Below are 18,032 nucleotides of genomic sequence, written 5' to 3'. Positions count from 1 at the left end.
TTACACATTAGGGTAGAATAGGGGAGGAGGGGGGAAGGATCGGGATAAGGGAGGTGATTCCACGATAAAGCCAAATGCAGAGTGATACCAGTGGGTGATATCATGTAAGAAATCACAATATCATGATTGTGATCTACAGGGGTGTAGATGAGTTTTTGTACAGCAGCCAGGGTGTCCATACCTTATGGAAAATGGCTTGAGTGCGAGCCAAGAGGCTTGTTAATTCTTCAAGTCTGCATATCTGTTGAACTTTGTCTATCCATTGTGATCTTGTGGGGATTGTCTGACCAGTAAAGTGGCACCAAAAGTTTAGCTGCAGCTATTAGGTTGGCCAATAAGGAATGTTTACCTAATTTTGTTGTTTTCTTTACTGCAGTTCTGTTTATCAACCATAAACCACTCGATGAACAGTTCTGTATGTCTGACTAGTTAAAGGGTTATAGGTTAATTTAAGTAGGAATACCTGTTAAGCGGGTATTGGAAATGGTGGATGTTGTAAAAGTGTATTTTCATTCTCAAGATGTGCCATAAATGTCTGACATGTGCAGGTCTCATATGAGACCTGCATCTATCTTGAGATCTATCTAGAGTCCCCTTACCAGCCAAATGTGTTTTAGCAGCAGAAATTAGCCAAAACTACTGGTTTGCACAGTATCCATAACTTTCAATAATGGCAAAAAGGCATAGCACTGCAGGCTACATTGTTATAAATCCCGGGTTATAAAAACATAGCTTATAGCTCTTCATGCTACTCATGTTAAAGTCAATGGGAGTTAGAGGAGAGCAAATGTGTAGAAAAAAAAAAAGGGCAAGAGGTGGTGAGAACATACCAATCAAGTGATACTTGCCCTGCTACCCAATGCAGCTGCAGTGCCACCATAGTTACTCACCGGTCTTCTGTATCTCCTGGTGCTTTGATATCATAGCCTCAGAGGGGGTAGTTTCTGTGGTGTCGTGATGATTCTGGAACCTGGAGATTCAGGAGACCAGCAGGTGACGGTGGCCTGGGGCACTGAGACAGGTAAGTATCCCTTGATTATTATGTTACCACTACCCCCTGTATTTTTAGAGTACCCTTTTAAGTAAACCTTGTATAACAGCACACTCACTGTTTGTGTGTTTGTTTGTTTTTTGCTTCCCTGCAACCAGAAGGGTCCTCTACTTAAAGTAACTCTGTACCCACAATCTGTCCCCCCCAAACCACCTGTACCTTCGGATAGCTGCTTTTAATCCAAGATCTGTCCTGGGGTCCGTTCGGCAGGGGATGCAGTTATTCTCCTAAAAACAACTTTTAATCCTCCAGCGCTGTCTGACGGCCAGGGCTTACATTTGTATGTGCATTAGGCTGGCACCACCTCTCTGTCCTTCCTTCCCACCCTCCTCATCATTAGGAATGACCCAGGAACATTTACTGCTGTTTGAGCTTTGCACAGGTGTCTTAACGATCCTGCCCATGTTCATTATGCACACAGGTGGGGAATAGGAAGCAATCTGCCTGGAGCATTCCTAATGATGAGGAGGGCGGGGAGGAGGGACAGAGAGGTTGTGCCAGCCTAATGCATATACAAATGTAAGCCCCGGCTGTTAGTCACAGCGCTGCAGGATTAAAAGTTGTTTTTAAGACAATAACTGCATCACCTGCCGAACGGACCCCAGGACAGATCTTGGATTAAAAGCAGCTATCTGAAGATACAAGTGGTTTTGGGGGGTCAGATTGTGGGTACAGAGTCGCTTTAACATGTGGATATGCCATTAATGTCTAGATTGGAATAAGCAACTTAATATGTAGGAAGAGAAAGGTATCCAAATAAACATAATTTATAAGCCATAATCAAAGCACCAAAAGCTCAGATCTATGAACAATTCTTTAATAAATGTGACTTCAAAAGTATATCAGTACTTTATCTTCAAATAGATACACTTACAAGGATCATTACATAATGTGTAGTGGTATATGTCTGCAGCAATTCCTGGGTCATGAACGTTTGATCTTCAAGTAAATATTTGAAAGTAAATCTGTAACATGAAGAAAATGCCAGGGCATCAAAGCAGATTTGCATCTGTTCTGGTCCCTGATGTCATTCTGAAATGTTTGACTTTCAACCAACCTCTTCAGTGCTTCCTGGGACAGCGCTGGTACTTATGAAATACAGGGTCTTATCCAGCCTCAGCTTTTGTAGAGAGAAAGCTTTGCCTTATTTTGGGGGAGGGAAAGGTTGTTTGAGGTCCTGCTAGACTTCCCTCATCTAAATCTGTCACTTGTAAGCATGAGGAAACCATGTTCTAAAGTTTGGCACAGCAAAAGATGCTTCACTAGTTTGTCAGATGTCTTGCACTGTTTAGAAGATCAGCAGCCCATCAGCCACCTGTCTAGAGAAAGATGTAGCAGAGTTCAATGTTTTCGCTATTTTTTTTATTTTTTTTATGTTTAATGTGTAGTTCCATAAGAAAATTTTTTGTCTTTTTAGTCTTCACTTTGCTACATTTGTCTGCTGTTGCATTTTACAAATAATACTTTATTTCTGTGTACTGCTAGTTTTTCTGTTAATATTGCCCCTGTGCCTGTTTAGTAGGTATTTTAAGGGAACAAAAGGTACCTTATAAAGTACCCTATTTGGCTATATAGGGTACACTGAAAGTGCTTGTTTGTTTGTTTTTTTTATCGCTAATTCTTTTCCTGTATTCTTCAAGGGGTATTCCGGCAAAACAAAACTGGCAGAAGTATGGAGTTACTCTTGGTCAGGAACTGCAGGGCTTCAGAAGCCGTGGTCACAGCACAGTTAGCCATCACTAGCACTGCTGCATACAGCGTTAGCAATACTAAGCCTCCCCTAATGTCTATTCTAATGGATTTTTGAGTTGGGGAAGCAGCCTGTGTCAGGAGTACTGCATCTGCCACATAGTGAAGCAGAGCAAGCAGGGATAGCTGTCAAACACTGCTGACTCTTTCACTGTGGTGCAGCTGCAGTACTCCTAACACAGGCTGCTTTCCCAGTTGTAATGTCTAACCGTGCTGGAGCCAGGGCTTCTAAAGCTCCCGACTTATAAAGACTTATAAAGTTTTAAATAACCCTTTAAACTTTGATATCAGGACCACTGCCATATAGTACAGTGAATAGGCAGCAACACTAGCATTTAAAAGATGTATTCAAGATCTACCTTGTGCTGTGATTAGTTATACCACGTAAAATCATTCAACAGATTATCTTTAATAAAGTCTGGGGATATCAAATTATTATAAGACCATGTTTACATAAAATAAGATGTTTTTTTTAACCTTAAACATGTTTTTTATGGTCAATAAATCGGGTAAAGATCTTCTTATAATTCTATAATTCTGATGGGTGTCTGTGCACAATAGAACCCTACAAATCAGGAAATCAATCTGGATTTCCTGATAAAAAAAATCCAGATAGATTTTCCTGATGTGTGGAGGGGGCCTAAAGAAGCTTTTTACCAAAAGGCTGACTTTGGCCACACATTTGTCTGTCTTAACAAGAGATGATTGGACTATAAAAATGGCCGCACAGTGATATTTGTGTGGCCCGGCCACACAATAGTGCCCTGTAAAGGCTCTGCGAGTTAGCACCAATCTTGTTTGGCCATCTAACAGGACTTGGGTTGTAGGTTCACACACAGTAAAATTAAAGCTAAATATGACCGTAACTTTTGGTGACAGTAAAATGTGCAAACAGAGGGAAAAGGCTGTGTTTTGCAAGTGGTAAACAGTGAGGATTTTCATTATGTGGACGTTTGTAATCAATTGTGTATGGAGCATATTATTATGTTGAAAATACAGCCACATTTTTGCCATAAAATCATGGCTCTGTTTTATGGTGTGTAAACATAGCCTAAATGTTACCTTATGGTATTTCACATGTGGAGTATTGCAGTGGATTTTACACTGCCAGTTTCATGGCCTATGGCTCTTCATACTCGCAGCAGATTTTTATTCCACTGTGAGAGTCTAGCCACGGCCTACTAAACTCATCAGCTGCCGGGCTTTAAACAAGGTAATACTTTACTTGATTTTCCCTTCTGTCTGCTTCTCCGGCTCCTGGGCTGCTGACGTCCTGCTCAGCCAAGAAGAATAATGATTGACCTCAGAGAGCGAAACCAAAACGCCACGGAGACACCATCATGTGTTTCTTAACATCAGTGAATCTGGAAAATCAAATATGCAAAAATACTGCAGAGACCCCATCACGTGTTTCTCAACGTGAGTGAGCTAGCCAGACCTTCCTCCAAGAAGGAACAACCAAGCCAAGGGTGATCTCCGGTCAGTGGCTGCAGTGGACCGCACACTGGCTGAGTGGGATATTAGTGACCCAGGAGCCGGAGATGGGAACATGGGCAGATAAAGTATTAGCATGTTTAATGCCTGGCACCTAATGAGTTAAGTAGGCAATGGCTACATTCAATGAAAATCTGCTGCAATCATAGGCCATGACCATACAAAGTATCTCAGCAGATTGCGTTGCGAAACGCACAGTGTGAAATGCACTGCAATATTGTATGTGTGAATCTACCCTTAGAAACCAAGAATGTCAGGACATGCATTTGTTGTTCAGCATGTTTTACATTCTACACTTTGTTTTTGGAGGACTGTATAATACATCAATCTCCTAAGTACCATTATTTATAGATCTCTGTTATTTAAAAGGTGTCTACATTTAAAAACCAAAAAGAAATAACAATTTCCAACCTGGCATAGCATTAGAAGTTTTGTTTGGTGGGCGTTGAGGCACTCAGACATTGATTGCTAAAATGGTTTTGTGAGTCTCTGGTCTGTTCACTCTATCCATCGGTTTTGCAGCACTATGTTTTATATATTTGGAGCCCTCAAGCAGCGCAGCACAACACGTTTTTTTAGAATTAGCTGTGTATGTATTAAATTTCCTAGTACGATTTAATATTCACAAGTGCTCCACAGGTGTAAAATGCCTCCATTGACACATTGAGGCAATACACCAGACAGTGCAAATTATTTACATGTCTGCAGCCACTAGGCTTGTTTCTGTACTTTTGTTTCCTGTTCAGCAATATGTTAAGCCTGGATCTGTGGCAGACTGCCAGCCTACTTATTAAGGCTACTCATGATCTAGACCCAGCATTGGCAGATGACCTATATGAAAAAGGATAAAAAGCTTAGGATGACAACAACTGAGAAAAAGGATGCTTTCAGCATCAAAAGGAGGGCACCCACTATCATCTGTACATACATAACAGGATGCTGTGCGCTCAGGATTAAAGGGAAGTTATTTCAAATATTATTTGAAACCCACTGGGTTTTTCATGACATATCACTGGTATTTCCGATGAAACGGTTGTCCATTAATTTGTACTGACCACAATGAGAAAAGCACACCATGCTCATGTCCCTTCAATGCCATAGCCTCATGAGCTGCAGTCATTTTGCCTGTACCCATCATTATACAATGCCAGGCGCTGGTGATGTCATCTCGTCCCCCTCCATACAGCTCATGCCGCACACCACTACAGCACCACTACATTTCATGTGTTGTCTTTATTACAGCTTCTGATGTATATCACAGCATTACATGAATTAGAAACACATGGTTATTTTATGCACATTCAAACATATTAATGTTACACGTAGATATTTTACCAATTTAATGTCTTCATTCTGCATAATGTAAATGTATGACCAGCATAAGGCAAAAAGATGTTCAGGTTATTACAGGTATTACGTATGCTCTGATGTGGTCTTTAAGCTTCACCTTGGGCTTGGCCTAAAAATAGTATCTCAGAAAGGGCGCTCCACAGGGCATATCCACTTAGAACTGGGACATTTTTACATACCTGAACTGAATAAAAGGTGTCCACTGAAGTGCCATGTAGAATGTCCAAAGGAAATATTAGTTCTAGAATCTGTCCATAAATCAGCATTCTAAGACAGTCCAGGCTTACGCAGTTAGTGCACATTCAAAATTGGTGGTTTAATTGCAGGGTTTCCACAGCAAAATACAATGTATGTGATTTTTTTTTTTTTTAATTCTTCTTCACATGTAGTGCACTGTGCATAGAGGGGGATCCTAAGCTTAGTGATCTAATGGACAGGGCTTCAAAGCTTAGTGATATAATAGAGAGGACTCATTCATCAGCATGCAGCACGCTGCCTGGTTGCAGATGGAGCAACATAAGGGAGTAAAAAGATATAGGTTCTGAAGTGGTGGCTTACAAGCTCTCTACTGCTTCCTGTAGTTTACCTTGTACACTTGGTCTCTCTCTACCTCTGTCATTCAGGTACTTGTCAGCTACTGGGCCCTCTATTGGGTATTATTTCTTGTTCCTTGGTTATCAACAGCCTTAGGGGTACAGGAGCTGAGATTTGGACTGTGTATGGGCTTTTTATGTACTGTATAAAATGTACTGTCTTAAAATGTTCTACTTTTACTAGATTTTGCCAGTATCTTATTTTAATAGATTGGTGGTTTTAGCTCCATATAATTGGAACATATGATTACTGTATAAAATCTGTTCACTATGATCATTCTGTGTTTAATCTTTGTAGGTATTGGAGGAAATTTGGTAGCCATACAGGCCAGCAGAATTTCTACTTTTTTGCATTTGCACAGCATTCCCGGAGAGCTACCTGATGAGGTCACAGGCTGCTTCCAACCTTGCAGGACATTTTGTGGAACAGGTAATAGAAATTTGTTTGTGAAGCCAAACAACCCTTTCTAAATGCCTTATTTTGGATTTAAAGGGGTTATCCAGGCTTATAAAAACATGGCATCTTTCTTCAAGAAACAGCATCACTTGCCTTTGCTTTGGTGTGGTTTTGCAACTCAGTTCCATTGAAGTGAATAGAGCTTAATTGCAAAACCCCACCCAAACTGGAGTCAAGAGTCATGCTGTCTATAGAAGAAAGCGTCTGTTTTTCTAATCCTGGATACCCCTTTAAAAGTGAGGCCCTGGAGGCAGGCCCGCCAGCCCCCCAGTGTAAAGATCGGCCCTCCCCTCTGTGACGCTGCTCCATTGATTCTAATGGAGCCGCATCACAGAGGGGAGGGGGTTTCGTCACATTGGGGGGGGGGGGGGGGGGGGCGGACGGGCCCACCTTCAGTGCTCCACCCCCGGCCAGTGCTCGGTAGTGCATTGGCATCCCGGCCCCGGTCTATCCATGTAAAAATCACAGAAGCGATTTACCGGTGGTACATTCGATTTACGTTAAGAGTCACCTCTTATACAAGACCAGAGAGTTAAGTTGTGTATGCATAGGATGTAGTATATCCATACATTTCAGATAGCTTGTTGATCTCAATAGGCACCAATAGGTGTAATGCATCATTTACTCTCCGGTGACATTGCTGGGGTTGGGGGGAGGGAGTGTCTTATGTATCGTTATATCAATATTCAGACCTAAAGATTTCACTTTTGCCGCATACTCTTTGTGGTCATTTCTCTCTTTTGTTGCAATGTGCAATAGAATTGGGTAATGGGCTGTTGACCTCCAGTATATTCCTCATGATTGTGATTTACCCTGGCATTGATTGGATGAAGTACCTGCATCCCATAGAGTAGTGCCATAAGAGATGGGTAACCAGAGGTTGGAAATTACTGACATAGACACTCCTAAGATGCGGTTTTATCACTGCATAATGATTGATGAAAGTGAATCCTAAAAATAAATTATTGAGCAGGATTTCATTACGTTAATGACTGTATGACCCGCAGACCCATAAATGCAAGTCCTTTTCTTTCACAGGGGTGAATAAGAAATCGGCTCAAGTTCTTCTCTCTCTTGTTATCCCCGGACACTTAATTTTTTTATACACCATCTATTTAATGAAGAGCGGTCACACGTCCCTGACACCTATCTTTATAATGGTTTATTTATTGGCGGCTCTTTTACAGGTAGGAAACACAAAATTGCAATGGCGTTTTGATGGTTAAGTGTCCTATGTCGCATCTTGTATCTTCTGTTTGCTTGATTTCTGTATTTTATTATCCAAATCTTGTATGTGTTTATCAATACCACATTAGTACTACACCACAAACCTTTATTTCTTTCATTAAAAGCTATCCTGGGTAGCCCCTATAAACACAACTCGATTTTGAACTTATGCTACCCTAGACACGTCTAATGCATACACTGTGTTGAGAGAAGATGCCAAACTCTTAAGGTTTGGCAGCGTTCTCTAAACCTGAACATTCAGCATTTGACTCCCCATGGATGCAGAAGTTTGATGCAGCCCTAGGGTTCACACGCTGTATCACACCAGCTGTTCTGTGACCCGGCCGTGTCACAGAACGGCTAGTGTCAGTGAAGATCATCTCACAGGACCGGCCAGATGAACTTCATTTGTGCTGAATTGGGATGTGGGCGCATCCGAATTCACCATAGCACACAATGGAAAGCCGCACTTTCCATTGTGTGAGCTGTCAGTGTTGTTCGGCCTCTATTCAATGAAAAATCAAATGTTTGCAGAGATCCCGAAGTGGATGTGAATATATGTACATCATCTCTGATTCTTTAAATCAAGACTTCAAATCAAGAGTTGGAAAACTGACCTTTCATATCATGCTTCTGTTATAAACAGAAGCTAGTGTGAACACAACCTAAGTAATGGAGTATTTTGGGTGGCTAGGAAAAATAAGAAATAATTCAACTCTGTCCAAAGTTTGTTACTCTACAGTAGGCAAGTTCATCTACCACACATCTAGACAGTTACATTTTTGCTTTAAAAACCAGCCACAATATAGCTGGAAAGGCTTTGAGCTGGTGGGGATATTTAAGCCAACATACCTTATTCATGTCAACAGCAAAACAATAAATTGTTCAATGATTTTCAGCTTGAAAAGCAAGTGGTTTCCATAGAAGAATAGAATAGCAGTAATGATACAGAGGTTGGAGATGTTTCACTTCTGCACACTAAGTACTGTACCACTTATTAGTCTTTCGAGACTTGTATGGTTTATTATTCATAGGACGCACCTGGACCACAGTGCCCTTTTATCTTGTTTAGCATTCAATATTTTATTTAGCTTTTCTCCAGGAAGGCAACCTCACAGTGTATAAATTTGACAGCACTTGTTTAGCCGTCTATTCAATATGCATGTGCTGCAGCTCTGTGAATTATCTGGCAGCAGAAAGACACTTTCCCTGTATTATTTTTTCATTCTTTTTATATTTGTATTTATTAATGTTTACAGATTGGGATAAGCCAACACTCTATAAAAGATACAGTGACAAGTGAGCAAGAATGACATAGATATAAAGCGGGTAACTGGTAATTCTGAGCTGAAGAGACAGAGAAAATACAGGGCTATGCCAGGGAATGTTTTCTTTCTTATGGTTAATTATTGTGTAGCAAAATATACCAACTTGAAGTAGAGGATAATGTAGCTTAGTCACTGTTAGACTGGAGTATCTTGGGCCCACCCCTCAGCCTCCATACTCATCCCCAATAGCATTGTTATGACATGTTCACATGAACATTAATGAACGTGGTTAACTCACTGATTTTCATGTTAAAAATCTCACATCTTTTCACTTGAAAAATAAAAAATTCCCATTTCCAAACTGACTTGAATTGGAGACGTTAACCACGTGGAAAGGTAATAACATTATCAACCTCTTTATCTATCTTATAGTGTAACCGTACATAAATCAATACTACAAGCAAATTTAAGAAACTCTGTACTAGGTTTTATTTAGCAAAAGCGTTTCCTTCTGTTCTCAAAAAGCTGTTTTGCAGCCTCCCCCCCACACCACCACTACAGAAGAAACAGGACTTCTGTGTTCATTATGGTCTATGGAGAGGGAAGGGGTAGAGGGGGGTGAGTGAGCAGACAGAGGAGAAAAACAGCCCATGTACAGCAGAGAGTACAACATCCTGCAATCTTCTCTCACCAAGTTACCAGACCAGCACTGAGCTTTCTGACCTGTGAATCCAGCGTTTTTGTGCCCAGACAGTCTCCAAACTGCATAAGCTGTTAGCCTGCTCTTCCTGCTCTCCTCCTCAGCCCATGCCCCCTTCATAGGTTAGAATCGACACAGCAAACCCATTTTCACTTTGCTCCTCTGTAATGTAAATGACTTTGCCTTGATAATGAACAGATATGATGTGAGGGGGGAGGAGTACAGAAAGATGCTTATTTGCCTAGCAAAATTAGTTTCATAAAATCGCTTGTACTATTGATTTCTTCAAAAATATTTTAAATGACGGTACACTTTTACATGCAAGAATTTTTCATGCATGATACCATATACCCCTAAAATACAGTCACCAAATAACACCAATATATATGAGCAAATATTATTACCATACATATTTTCACCATGGGTTATAAACCAAATCCAGTATACCAAGACAATTATTACCAACAATACTGGTAAACAAGGGGCAAATATTACTGTCACATACTGTTGCTGACCAAATCTAGTATACTAAGATCAATAGTCCCAGTTTACAAGGGACATATAACACCACAACATAATTACGAATACCACCACACGACTAGTGAGTAAAATCCACTATACCAAGGCCAATATACCCCTATACAATGCCCATAAAAGGATAGATACCAGCTCGACATACCTCTGCAGACCAAATAAGTGATTATAATGCAGTTACATCCATTGACTCACATGGGGCCTCTTCTCTTTGTGAATCAAAGGTTACATCTTCTCTGATTGGAGCTGTTCATTCTTCCTGTTCTTCCCCATCCAGCCTAGGCCATCATGAACACTTCTCCTGGCCATGGCTCATGCTCTTCTCTGCACAGTCTTCACACCTAAAGAAACTCCTTCTGTGCCCTTATATAGTAGTTGGGCAACCTGTGTTACAATATAGTAGTTAGACCCCTCTGTACCTGCTCTTAGTAGTTAGCGTCTCTTTATACCCCCATTAGGCCAACCTCTGTGCTGCGCCATATAGAATTAGGCCCCTATGTGCAGCCCCCATAAAGTAGATAGCCTCTTCTGTGTCATTTTATAGTATTGGGTCCCTCTGTGCAGCCCCGTATAGTATAAGGCTCTTCTGTGTGTGATGAAAATAGAAAAAAAAATTCACATTGCTCAACTGCTGCTTTTGTACTGGCACACATTATTATTAAAGATCAGAAGCAACAGGAGAAAATCTTACTTTACTGAAAGAGTAGTAGGTGCTTGGAACAAACTTTCAGCAGATGTGGTTAGTAAATCTATAATAAAAGACTTTAAAAACGCCAGGGATAAACATATATCTATCCTAAGATAATAAGAAGGGAAATACTAAAAGGGCTTTCTGCCGACAATCTTCTATGTTTCCTGGTCTTTCCTATGTCGGCACACGCAGTGTGTTACAGAGACACTGCCTGCATTGGGAGCGGCAGCTCTCATTAAACTATTTATGCAGCTAAAGGGTGCCTTCACACATACTAACTCGCAGCGGAAATCTAGCTGTGAGTTTTGCAGCGAGATCCGCTACGAGCTAAGGTCCTGGCAGGCCCCTGTGACTACATACTGTGACTACATCTTTCAGACCCCTGCGAGTATGTAATGCAGCCGCCCCCTTAACCCCTTCATCGTCTCCCACTCGTCTCCCGCACTGTCTGTATATACATTGCCTGTCTCCTTTCTGCATGGGGTCCTGGCTTTCTGCTCTCCCGCCAAGCCAATCAGTGGCTACGGCTGGACAACACACTGATTGGCACCCTGCAGTTAATTTTCCTACCCCTTATTGCGCTTCTGCATATAACACCTCCCTCACTGTAACTTGGCCTCTGCGCAGGTTCCAGAACTTGCATTCTCGCTCCTATAAAAGGTAACTAGTGCAGTACATCAGGCACTGGTACTTTTACTGAGGCCTAGTAACCAAGGCTAAAAAATCAGAATAATGTTTTTGTGGCTACTGCTGTTAAAGGAAGGCTTTGGGTTACCGACCAATGTTGTAGATATATTTTCTCTAATTGCTAGGCATAACCCTCACCATGGGCCATCCAATGGATGGCCAATGTAGAAGTTCTAATTCCATTACTTCCATCATTATTTTTGGTAAGCATGTTTATCTAATTGAATGCGCTCTCTGCCCTGTGAAAAGGTTCTCTGTGTTGCTGCCGATGAATGCCGTTGGGTTGTATCCGTCAATATTACATTCCACATTTTACAAAGTGACATCAATAAAGCTGAGTGGGATTAGACTTGTGGGTTTAAGCGCTTTCACAGACTATGAAGCTGCAGTGTATGGCATTGACTGTATTGATATGGGTATTTGTAGCTGGCTGCTTGTGTTCTAAAGTTGATTTACAATGCTCTCTAGAACAGAAACAATATATTTTCCTTGTTCTACTGTTCTTTCTACGCTAGCATCTTGGATAGGTTACAAAAGATCTGAGAGTTAACAGTCAGCTGGTGCATATAGCTTCATTCTTACTTTTGTCATTTAGATTTGCACCATGAGGCTTGTGCTTACTTTCTTACAAAAACAGCACCACGCCTGTCCCCAGGTTGTGTATGGTACTACAGTTCAGTTTCATTCATGTCAATTGAGTCGCAATACCACACACAAACTGAGGACAAAAGTGGTGCTATTTGTGGAGGAAAGCGTCCATGTTTTTTTTTTTTTTTTTTTTTTTTTTAAAGCCTCCATAATCTCTTTAACAGTAAGTATACCAGTATAGTTTAGCTTTTGGACTTTATAGAAATTACAGAAAAAAAACTAAAGGGCTTGATTTGTGAACTGTGGAAACCACCTTGAAGTTTTCAGGCTCTAGAAGCATATGAAGCCATTGCCGTGATTTCTGATTGACAATATGCTACTAACCACTCTCTTCCTGGTAGAAAACGCTAGAGTGAAAGGGGCCCACATTTTATTATACCACACTACTGACACCATATGTATAATAAAAAAAATAATTGCTAAGAAGGTGGTAAAACATTCTTGTGTCATCGACTATTTTACTAGGATTGTACAAGGATTGTTGTCTATAATTTAGCCAGTAGGGAAGCTGCAGGGAAACCGTGGTGGTGATAGAGCTCAGTATTTTTGTCAAAAAGTATTGGGTCCAAAACAGAAAAACGTATCAGTGGCATTATGTGGTTTTAAATGAACACTGACCAAAATGAAGATCAAATACTAACCAATATGCTACTGTATGTGTGAACCCAGCCTTAGGACTGAAAAACCTTCATATCCTAAGAAGAGCAGTAGATAGGGCTCCAAAAGGGACCTGTCACATTTATCCTGACTGAACCACGAGTCATCAAGACTGGTCCCTAGTGGCTTTTCAATTCCTCACTGGCCTTGATCAATAGATATGTCACTATACCCAGACATGGAGAGATCTACCAATCAAGGTTGCCGCGATGGACCACTCTGTTTCAGGCATAACATTACTGACAGGTCCCCTTTAAAAAGAAGTTTGATTTGACAGTATTAACTGTGAGATAGTGTACCAGAGTTCAGATCCTCAGTCACGTACCATGTCACAAAGAGTTAAAAGTTAGTACCTAAAGTGCATTTGTTTTATGACAGATGTGCTGTAATTTATTCTCCAGACACACTTGCCACATACTGTACAGTCTTGAGCTGTGATCATGAAATATTGCAGCGTCATGAACACAGTATAGCAGTTTACAGGCTTTCATTTGTTGTTTGAAGAAGAAAGAGTGAAGTCAGCGTTACTGAGGAGGTCCTCCAAGGTAAACATGCTGTTAAATATGTTTTTGGACTTAGGTCAGCACACCTAACAGATGCATAATGATTCGGGCTTCAGCAATGAAGGGGCTTGTGTATACACACAGTGTGGTGTTATACAGCTAAAATATGGCATTGTAGGCAAGCAGAGTTTTTGTTTAAACATGGAAGGTATTAAGAAAACTGTGAGCATATGGGAGTGTAGATATAGGGAAGGGAGGTGAGTGTGCATTGCATCTGCTTAAAAGCAGACCTGTGAGCAGAAAAATAAGGGTGTAGGTAAGCCTGTGGCTAGACAGGGCCCCTCATTTCAATAGAACTCTCCATTGGCAAACCTTTTTGTAAATATGCAGGTAAGGCAGAACTTCCCAAGGGGGCCAGTCTCGAGCAGAGCTTGGGCGAGTCCGGCCCATGTCCTACCTCGTGGCTGTCAGTCAAACTGGGTAGGCGAATGCAAGCCGCTCATGGGACAGAGATAAAGAAGACTTGGGCTGGACTATGATGCTGGGGGCAGGGGAACTGTATGAATATGACAGAGCCACACAGCTAGCTACTTCATTACAACGCAGCACATAACCATACAGTTCCCCCGCTCCCAGCATCATATCAGAGATGCTGCCCCTGCAGGGGGGGGGGCGCCTTCCACGTCTGGGTTCTGTGTGAATGCAGCCTAACACAAAGATGCCAGAGCAGAATGGAAAAAATATTTCAAACCCCCACTTTTTTAATCCATTCATCCATTATTTGCCTTTGTCATTTATTGTAGCACAAAACAGGGTAACAACAGAATGCTAGCACCCATGTTTTGACAGATGGATGAATAAGGGCCCTATTACAGAGCTATAGTCTGCCCGATCAGGCCCATTTGGCAGACTATGGCTCCGTGTAATAAAGACAACGGTCAGCCAAAAAGCCAATTATCACTGATCGTTGTAGTTTAAACATGTTTATAAACCATCGGCTGCTGGCCGCCCATCACTACGTGTAGTGGTGTGCGGCCTACAGCTGATGGCAGTGTAAAAATGATAAAGTCTATACTTACCTATTCTCCCCGGTGTCCTGCAGCCTTTTGCCCATGTTTCCTGCTCACCACTGATGCTTCTCTTATCTCTTCAGTGACAGCACACTCAGCCAATCACTGGCCAAGGGCTGTCCTGTTTGTCACATCTGTAGGGAATTTGTTTTATTTTAATGGATTTATAATAACATATTGGCAGAATTTTAAAATTCACATTACTGCAGTCATCCATATGTAATTTTACATACAGGGGGACATTTTATTTTAATATTTACAAGCCATGATTATTGAACCAAGTATTTGTTTAATAGGGATAAAAATGATTAAATTATACCTTTTTATAGGGGTATTTCAGTAAAAACTTTTTGATGTTTTAATCTAAACAAATTTTGAATAAATGTCCTAAAATTCAAATTCTAAAGTTATGTTTTCCTCTGCAAATTAACATGAAACATTGATTGAAGCTTCAGAAGACATTTTGGTATCTTATTGAAATAATTTTAAATTCTACTGTCTAGCAATGACTAGAATATGTCTTCTACTAATTAATTCAGATTTGTACAGTCCTTTAGTGTTTTCATAAGTGCAGGAAAATAGCTGATCAGTATGTCGCCTGTTTGACTCTCCCTGACAAATAATCCAGGGCTTGTGTGTGTTAATCCATGGTTGTTCCACTGCTGGTATGGAGCCTTACAGTCAAATCCTTTTCATCAATGATTTATCTCTTCTAGGTATTTGCTCTGCTGTGGATCGCAGACTGGATGGTACATCACATTTGGAGGAAAGGAAAGGATCCAGACAGTTTTTCCATTCCGTATCTTACTGCATTGGGAGATCTCTTAGGAACTGCTTTACTTGCCATTAGTTTCCATATCCTTTGGCTTATCGGGGACAGAGATGGCGATGTTGGTGACTAGCGAGTATACCTTGGACTTCCAGCCTTTTAGTGTGCCTAGATAATCATTCCTGAGGGGCAAACTGGGACATCATAAATATCTAATTCCATGCAAAACCAACTACACAAAACAGGACATTTTGTTTTTATTTCAGGTTTTATTTTGGATGAAAATCCTTTAATTTTTCCAAGTTTCCAATCCTTTAAGGATCGAGAGGATTGGGGAGGTTGCATACTTTGCTAACTGCACTTTATCTAATGATATATGCATGTTTCATGACTTTGTTTTTCGTTTCCAGAGGGTATTCCATATTTCCAGGTATTATTCTGATACCTTTTTATGTAACATTTTGACTGATTTAAGTAGCATAAATAATAATGGTACGTTGTTTTTCCTGTCTCACTTTGTCGTCTTATATTTGTATGTAATTTATTCTCTTCTTCTTACAACTTCTCCAGCAACTGTCTGTTGTTGAAGATGCCAGCTATTGATAGTGCCGATAATAATAATTAAAGCTGGCATTGTTCTCTGAATTGCAAATTTTTAGTTAAATCAAAATATAGTTTCTTTTCTGATATCTCAGAAGTCGGTGAAATGCAATTTAATATGTATTGGACTCAAAACCATTCACATATTGGTGCATTGGTCAATGAATTGTTTGTTTAACGCTATACATTTCCAACAGAAGTGCCTCCATGGGCCAATGGTAATTTTAGTGATAAGTTTGTGACTGTGCCACTTTTTCAATGTAAAAAAAAAATTACTTGGAAGTAATCAACATGTGCCAGGTTGATCAGAACTTTATGTAAAAAGGTATAGTAATTCAGCACAACTACGTTTTAGTAAGGTACTAATACAAAATACTTTTCTATTAGGAAATAATTATGTTTTCCTTCTTAGTATTTTCATTTTGAATATAGGTCCCAGTGAAGCACTGTAAGTTCTAGTCTATATGTGTGTTCTGCGTAAGCTGTAGGGAATTCATTTTCTAGATATATGAAAAAGAGTCCACACTTGCTGTTGGTAAGCTGAGGACTTACCATGGCTGACTGGTACGGTCTTCACCCCTCCTTGGAAATATAGCACTTTGAAGATGATGAATATATTTTTAAAATCGATCCCCATGTTGTATTTTGCATCTGAAACCTGCATGGTAAGAGGGAATCTCACAAACATCTATGTGGAACAGTGTTGTGCATTCTTTCTTCATACTGTAACTGTATAACCCCTTTATTTTATTTTTCTTATTGACTTTAATGGTATTGTTTGAAATGAACACAAGAGATTATGTAGTGTGTCAAATGTTGTTACAACATTGTCTTTATCCTTTGCCAAATCGTCTGTTGAGTACACGTTTTAACAAAAGGGTTGAGGCTGCTTAAGAAGGGTTGAGCATATAATTGTATTACTCACCAAACTGGGCATTACACAGCAAAGCCCGAAGCTGCCAATAAAGTCTCTCATACACATTGAATAGTTTGTCCTTGAGTTTTTGATTTGTACAACTTTACACATATCTTTGCATCTGAATAGGGGTTATATATATCCTTTTAAGATATGATATTATGTAATGCTTTTTCATTCCGTGGATCTAATGCAAGAGGCTACAAAAGTTCTGACACTGACTGAAGCAATGCATGGAATCTAAGACTGATCCTTCTATGCTGGACGAGGGACCAGTGGGCACCAGTGAGTCACCATGTATGGGCTTGTAACTCTGTGCCCCAAAAAGTTAACCCCTTCAAGACCGAGCCCATCAATGCATGAATGTCTGGGTCAAATTAATGCAATGTTTCTCCCCGCCTTCTAAAAGCCATAGCGCTTTTATTTTTTCAACTACAGGGCTGTTTGGGGTGTTGTTTTTCTTTGGTGTAACATATTGGTGTAACAGAAAAATTTTGATTGCTTTTTATGAATTTTTTTTCTGATATATCAGCAATCCTGGTGTTCTTTTTTTTTTTTTTTTTTTTTTTTTTGTTTACACAGTTCACCGTGTGGGAATAATAATGTTATATTTTAATAGATCGGACAATTCCGCTTGCTATGATATATAATATGTTGATTTATTTATATTTTTTTAAAAATATTTTTATAATGGGCAAGGCGGTATATTAAACTTTTGTTGGGGGTTTATAAGTGTTTTTTTTGTTTTTTTGTTTTTTTACTTTTAAAAACTTTTTTTATGGCACTTTTTTTTTTTTTTTACACTTATTTAAATGCCCTACTTTCATGATATAATAACACTGGAGCAGGAGCTTTTTATGTTTTCCATAAATTTCCCCTGCAAGCCAAATATCTCTAACATTTTGTGAGTAGTGTAACACTAGATAACCTACCGAATATTGCGTAGGTCTACATGTTCCCACATAAACCGCTTTGACGTGTTGTGACATAGCATGCACAAGCCCTTTGAAGGTGTCCTGTGATACCTAGCACCAATATGTTAGAATAAGCTCAGTTAAAGTTTTTGTT

At 40.0% G+C, this 18,032-nt stretch overlaps 1 protein-coding gene across 3 annotated transcripts in view; it reads left to right on the top strand.

Moving 5' to 3' along the window:
- Nucleotides 1-17,034, top strand: part of SLC41A2 (solute carrier family 41 member 2) — a 64,218-nt gene extending 47,184 nt beyond the window's left edge. For all 3 annotated transcript variants that reach the window (XM_069973682.1, XM_069973698.1, XM_069973691.1), the window contains exons 9-11: nucleotides 6,536-6,667; nucleotides 7,733-7,881; nucleotides 15,396-17,034. In XM_069973682.1, the coding sequence (XP_069829783.1) occupies nucleotides 6,536-6,667; nucleotides 7,733-7,881; nucleotides 15,396-15,581 (467 nt within the window). In that variant the 3' untranslated portion in view covers nucleotides 15,582-17,034. The remainder of the gene's footprint in view (nucleotides 1-6,535; nucleotides 6,668-7,732; nucleotides 7,882-15,395) is intronic.
- The last annotated feature ends 998 nt before the right edge of the window (nucleotides 17,035-18,032 follow it).

Source organism: Dendropsophus ebraccatus, chromosome 1, assembly GCF_027789765.1.
Source record: "Dendropsophus ebraccatus isolate aDenEbr1 chromosome 1, aDenEbr1.pat, whole genome shotgun sequence".
Classification (NCBI taxonomy): domain Eukaryota; kingdom Metazoa; phylum Chordata; class Amphibia; order Anura; family Hylidae; genus Dendropsophus; species Dendropsophus ebraccatus.
The sequence above is the reverse complement of the archived record's forward strand: the minus strand, read 5'-3'. Positions and strand labels throughout refer to the sequence as shown.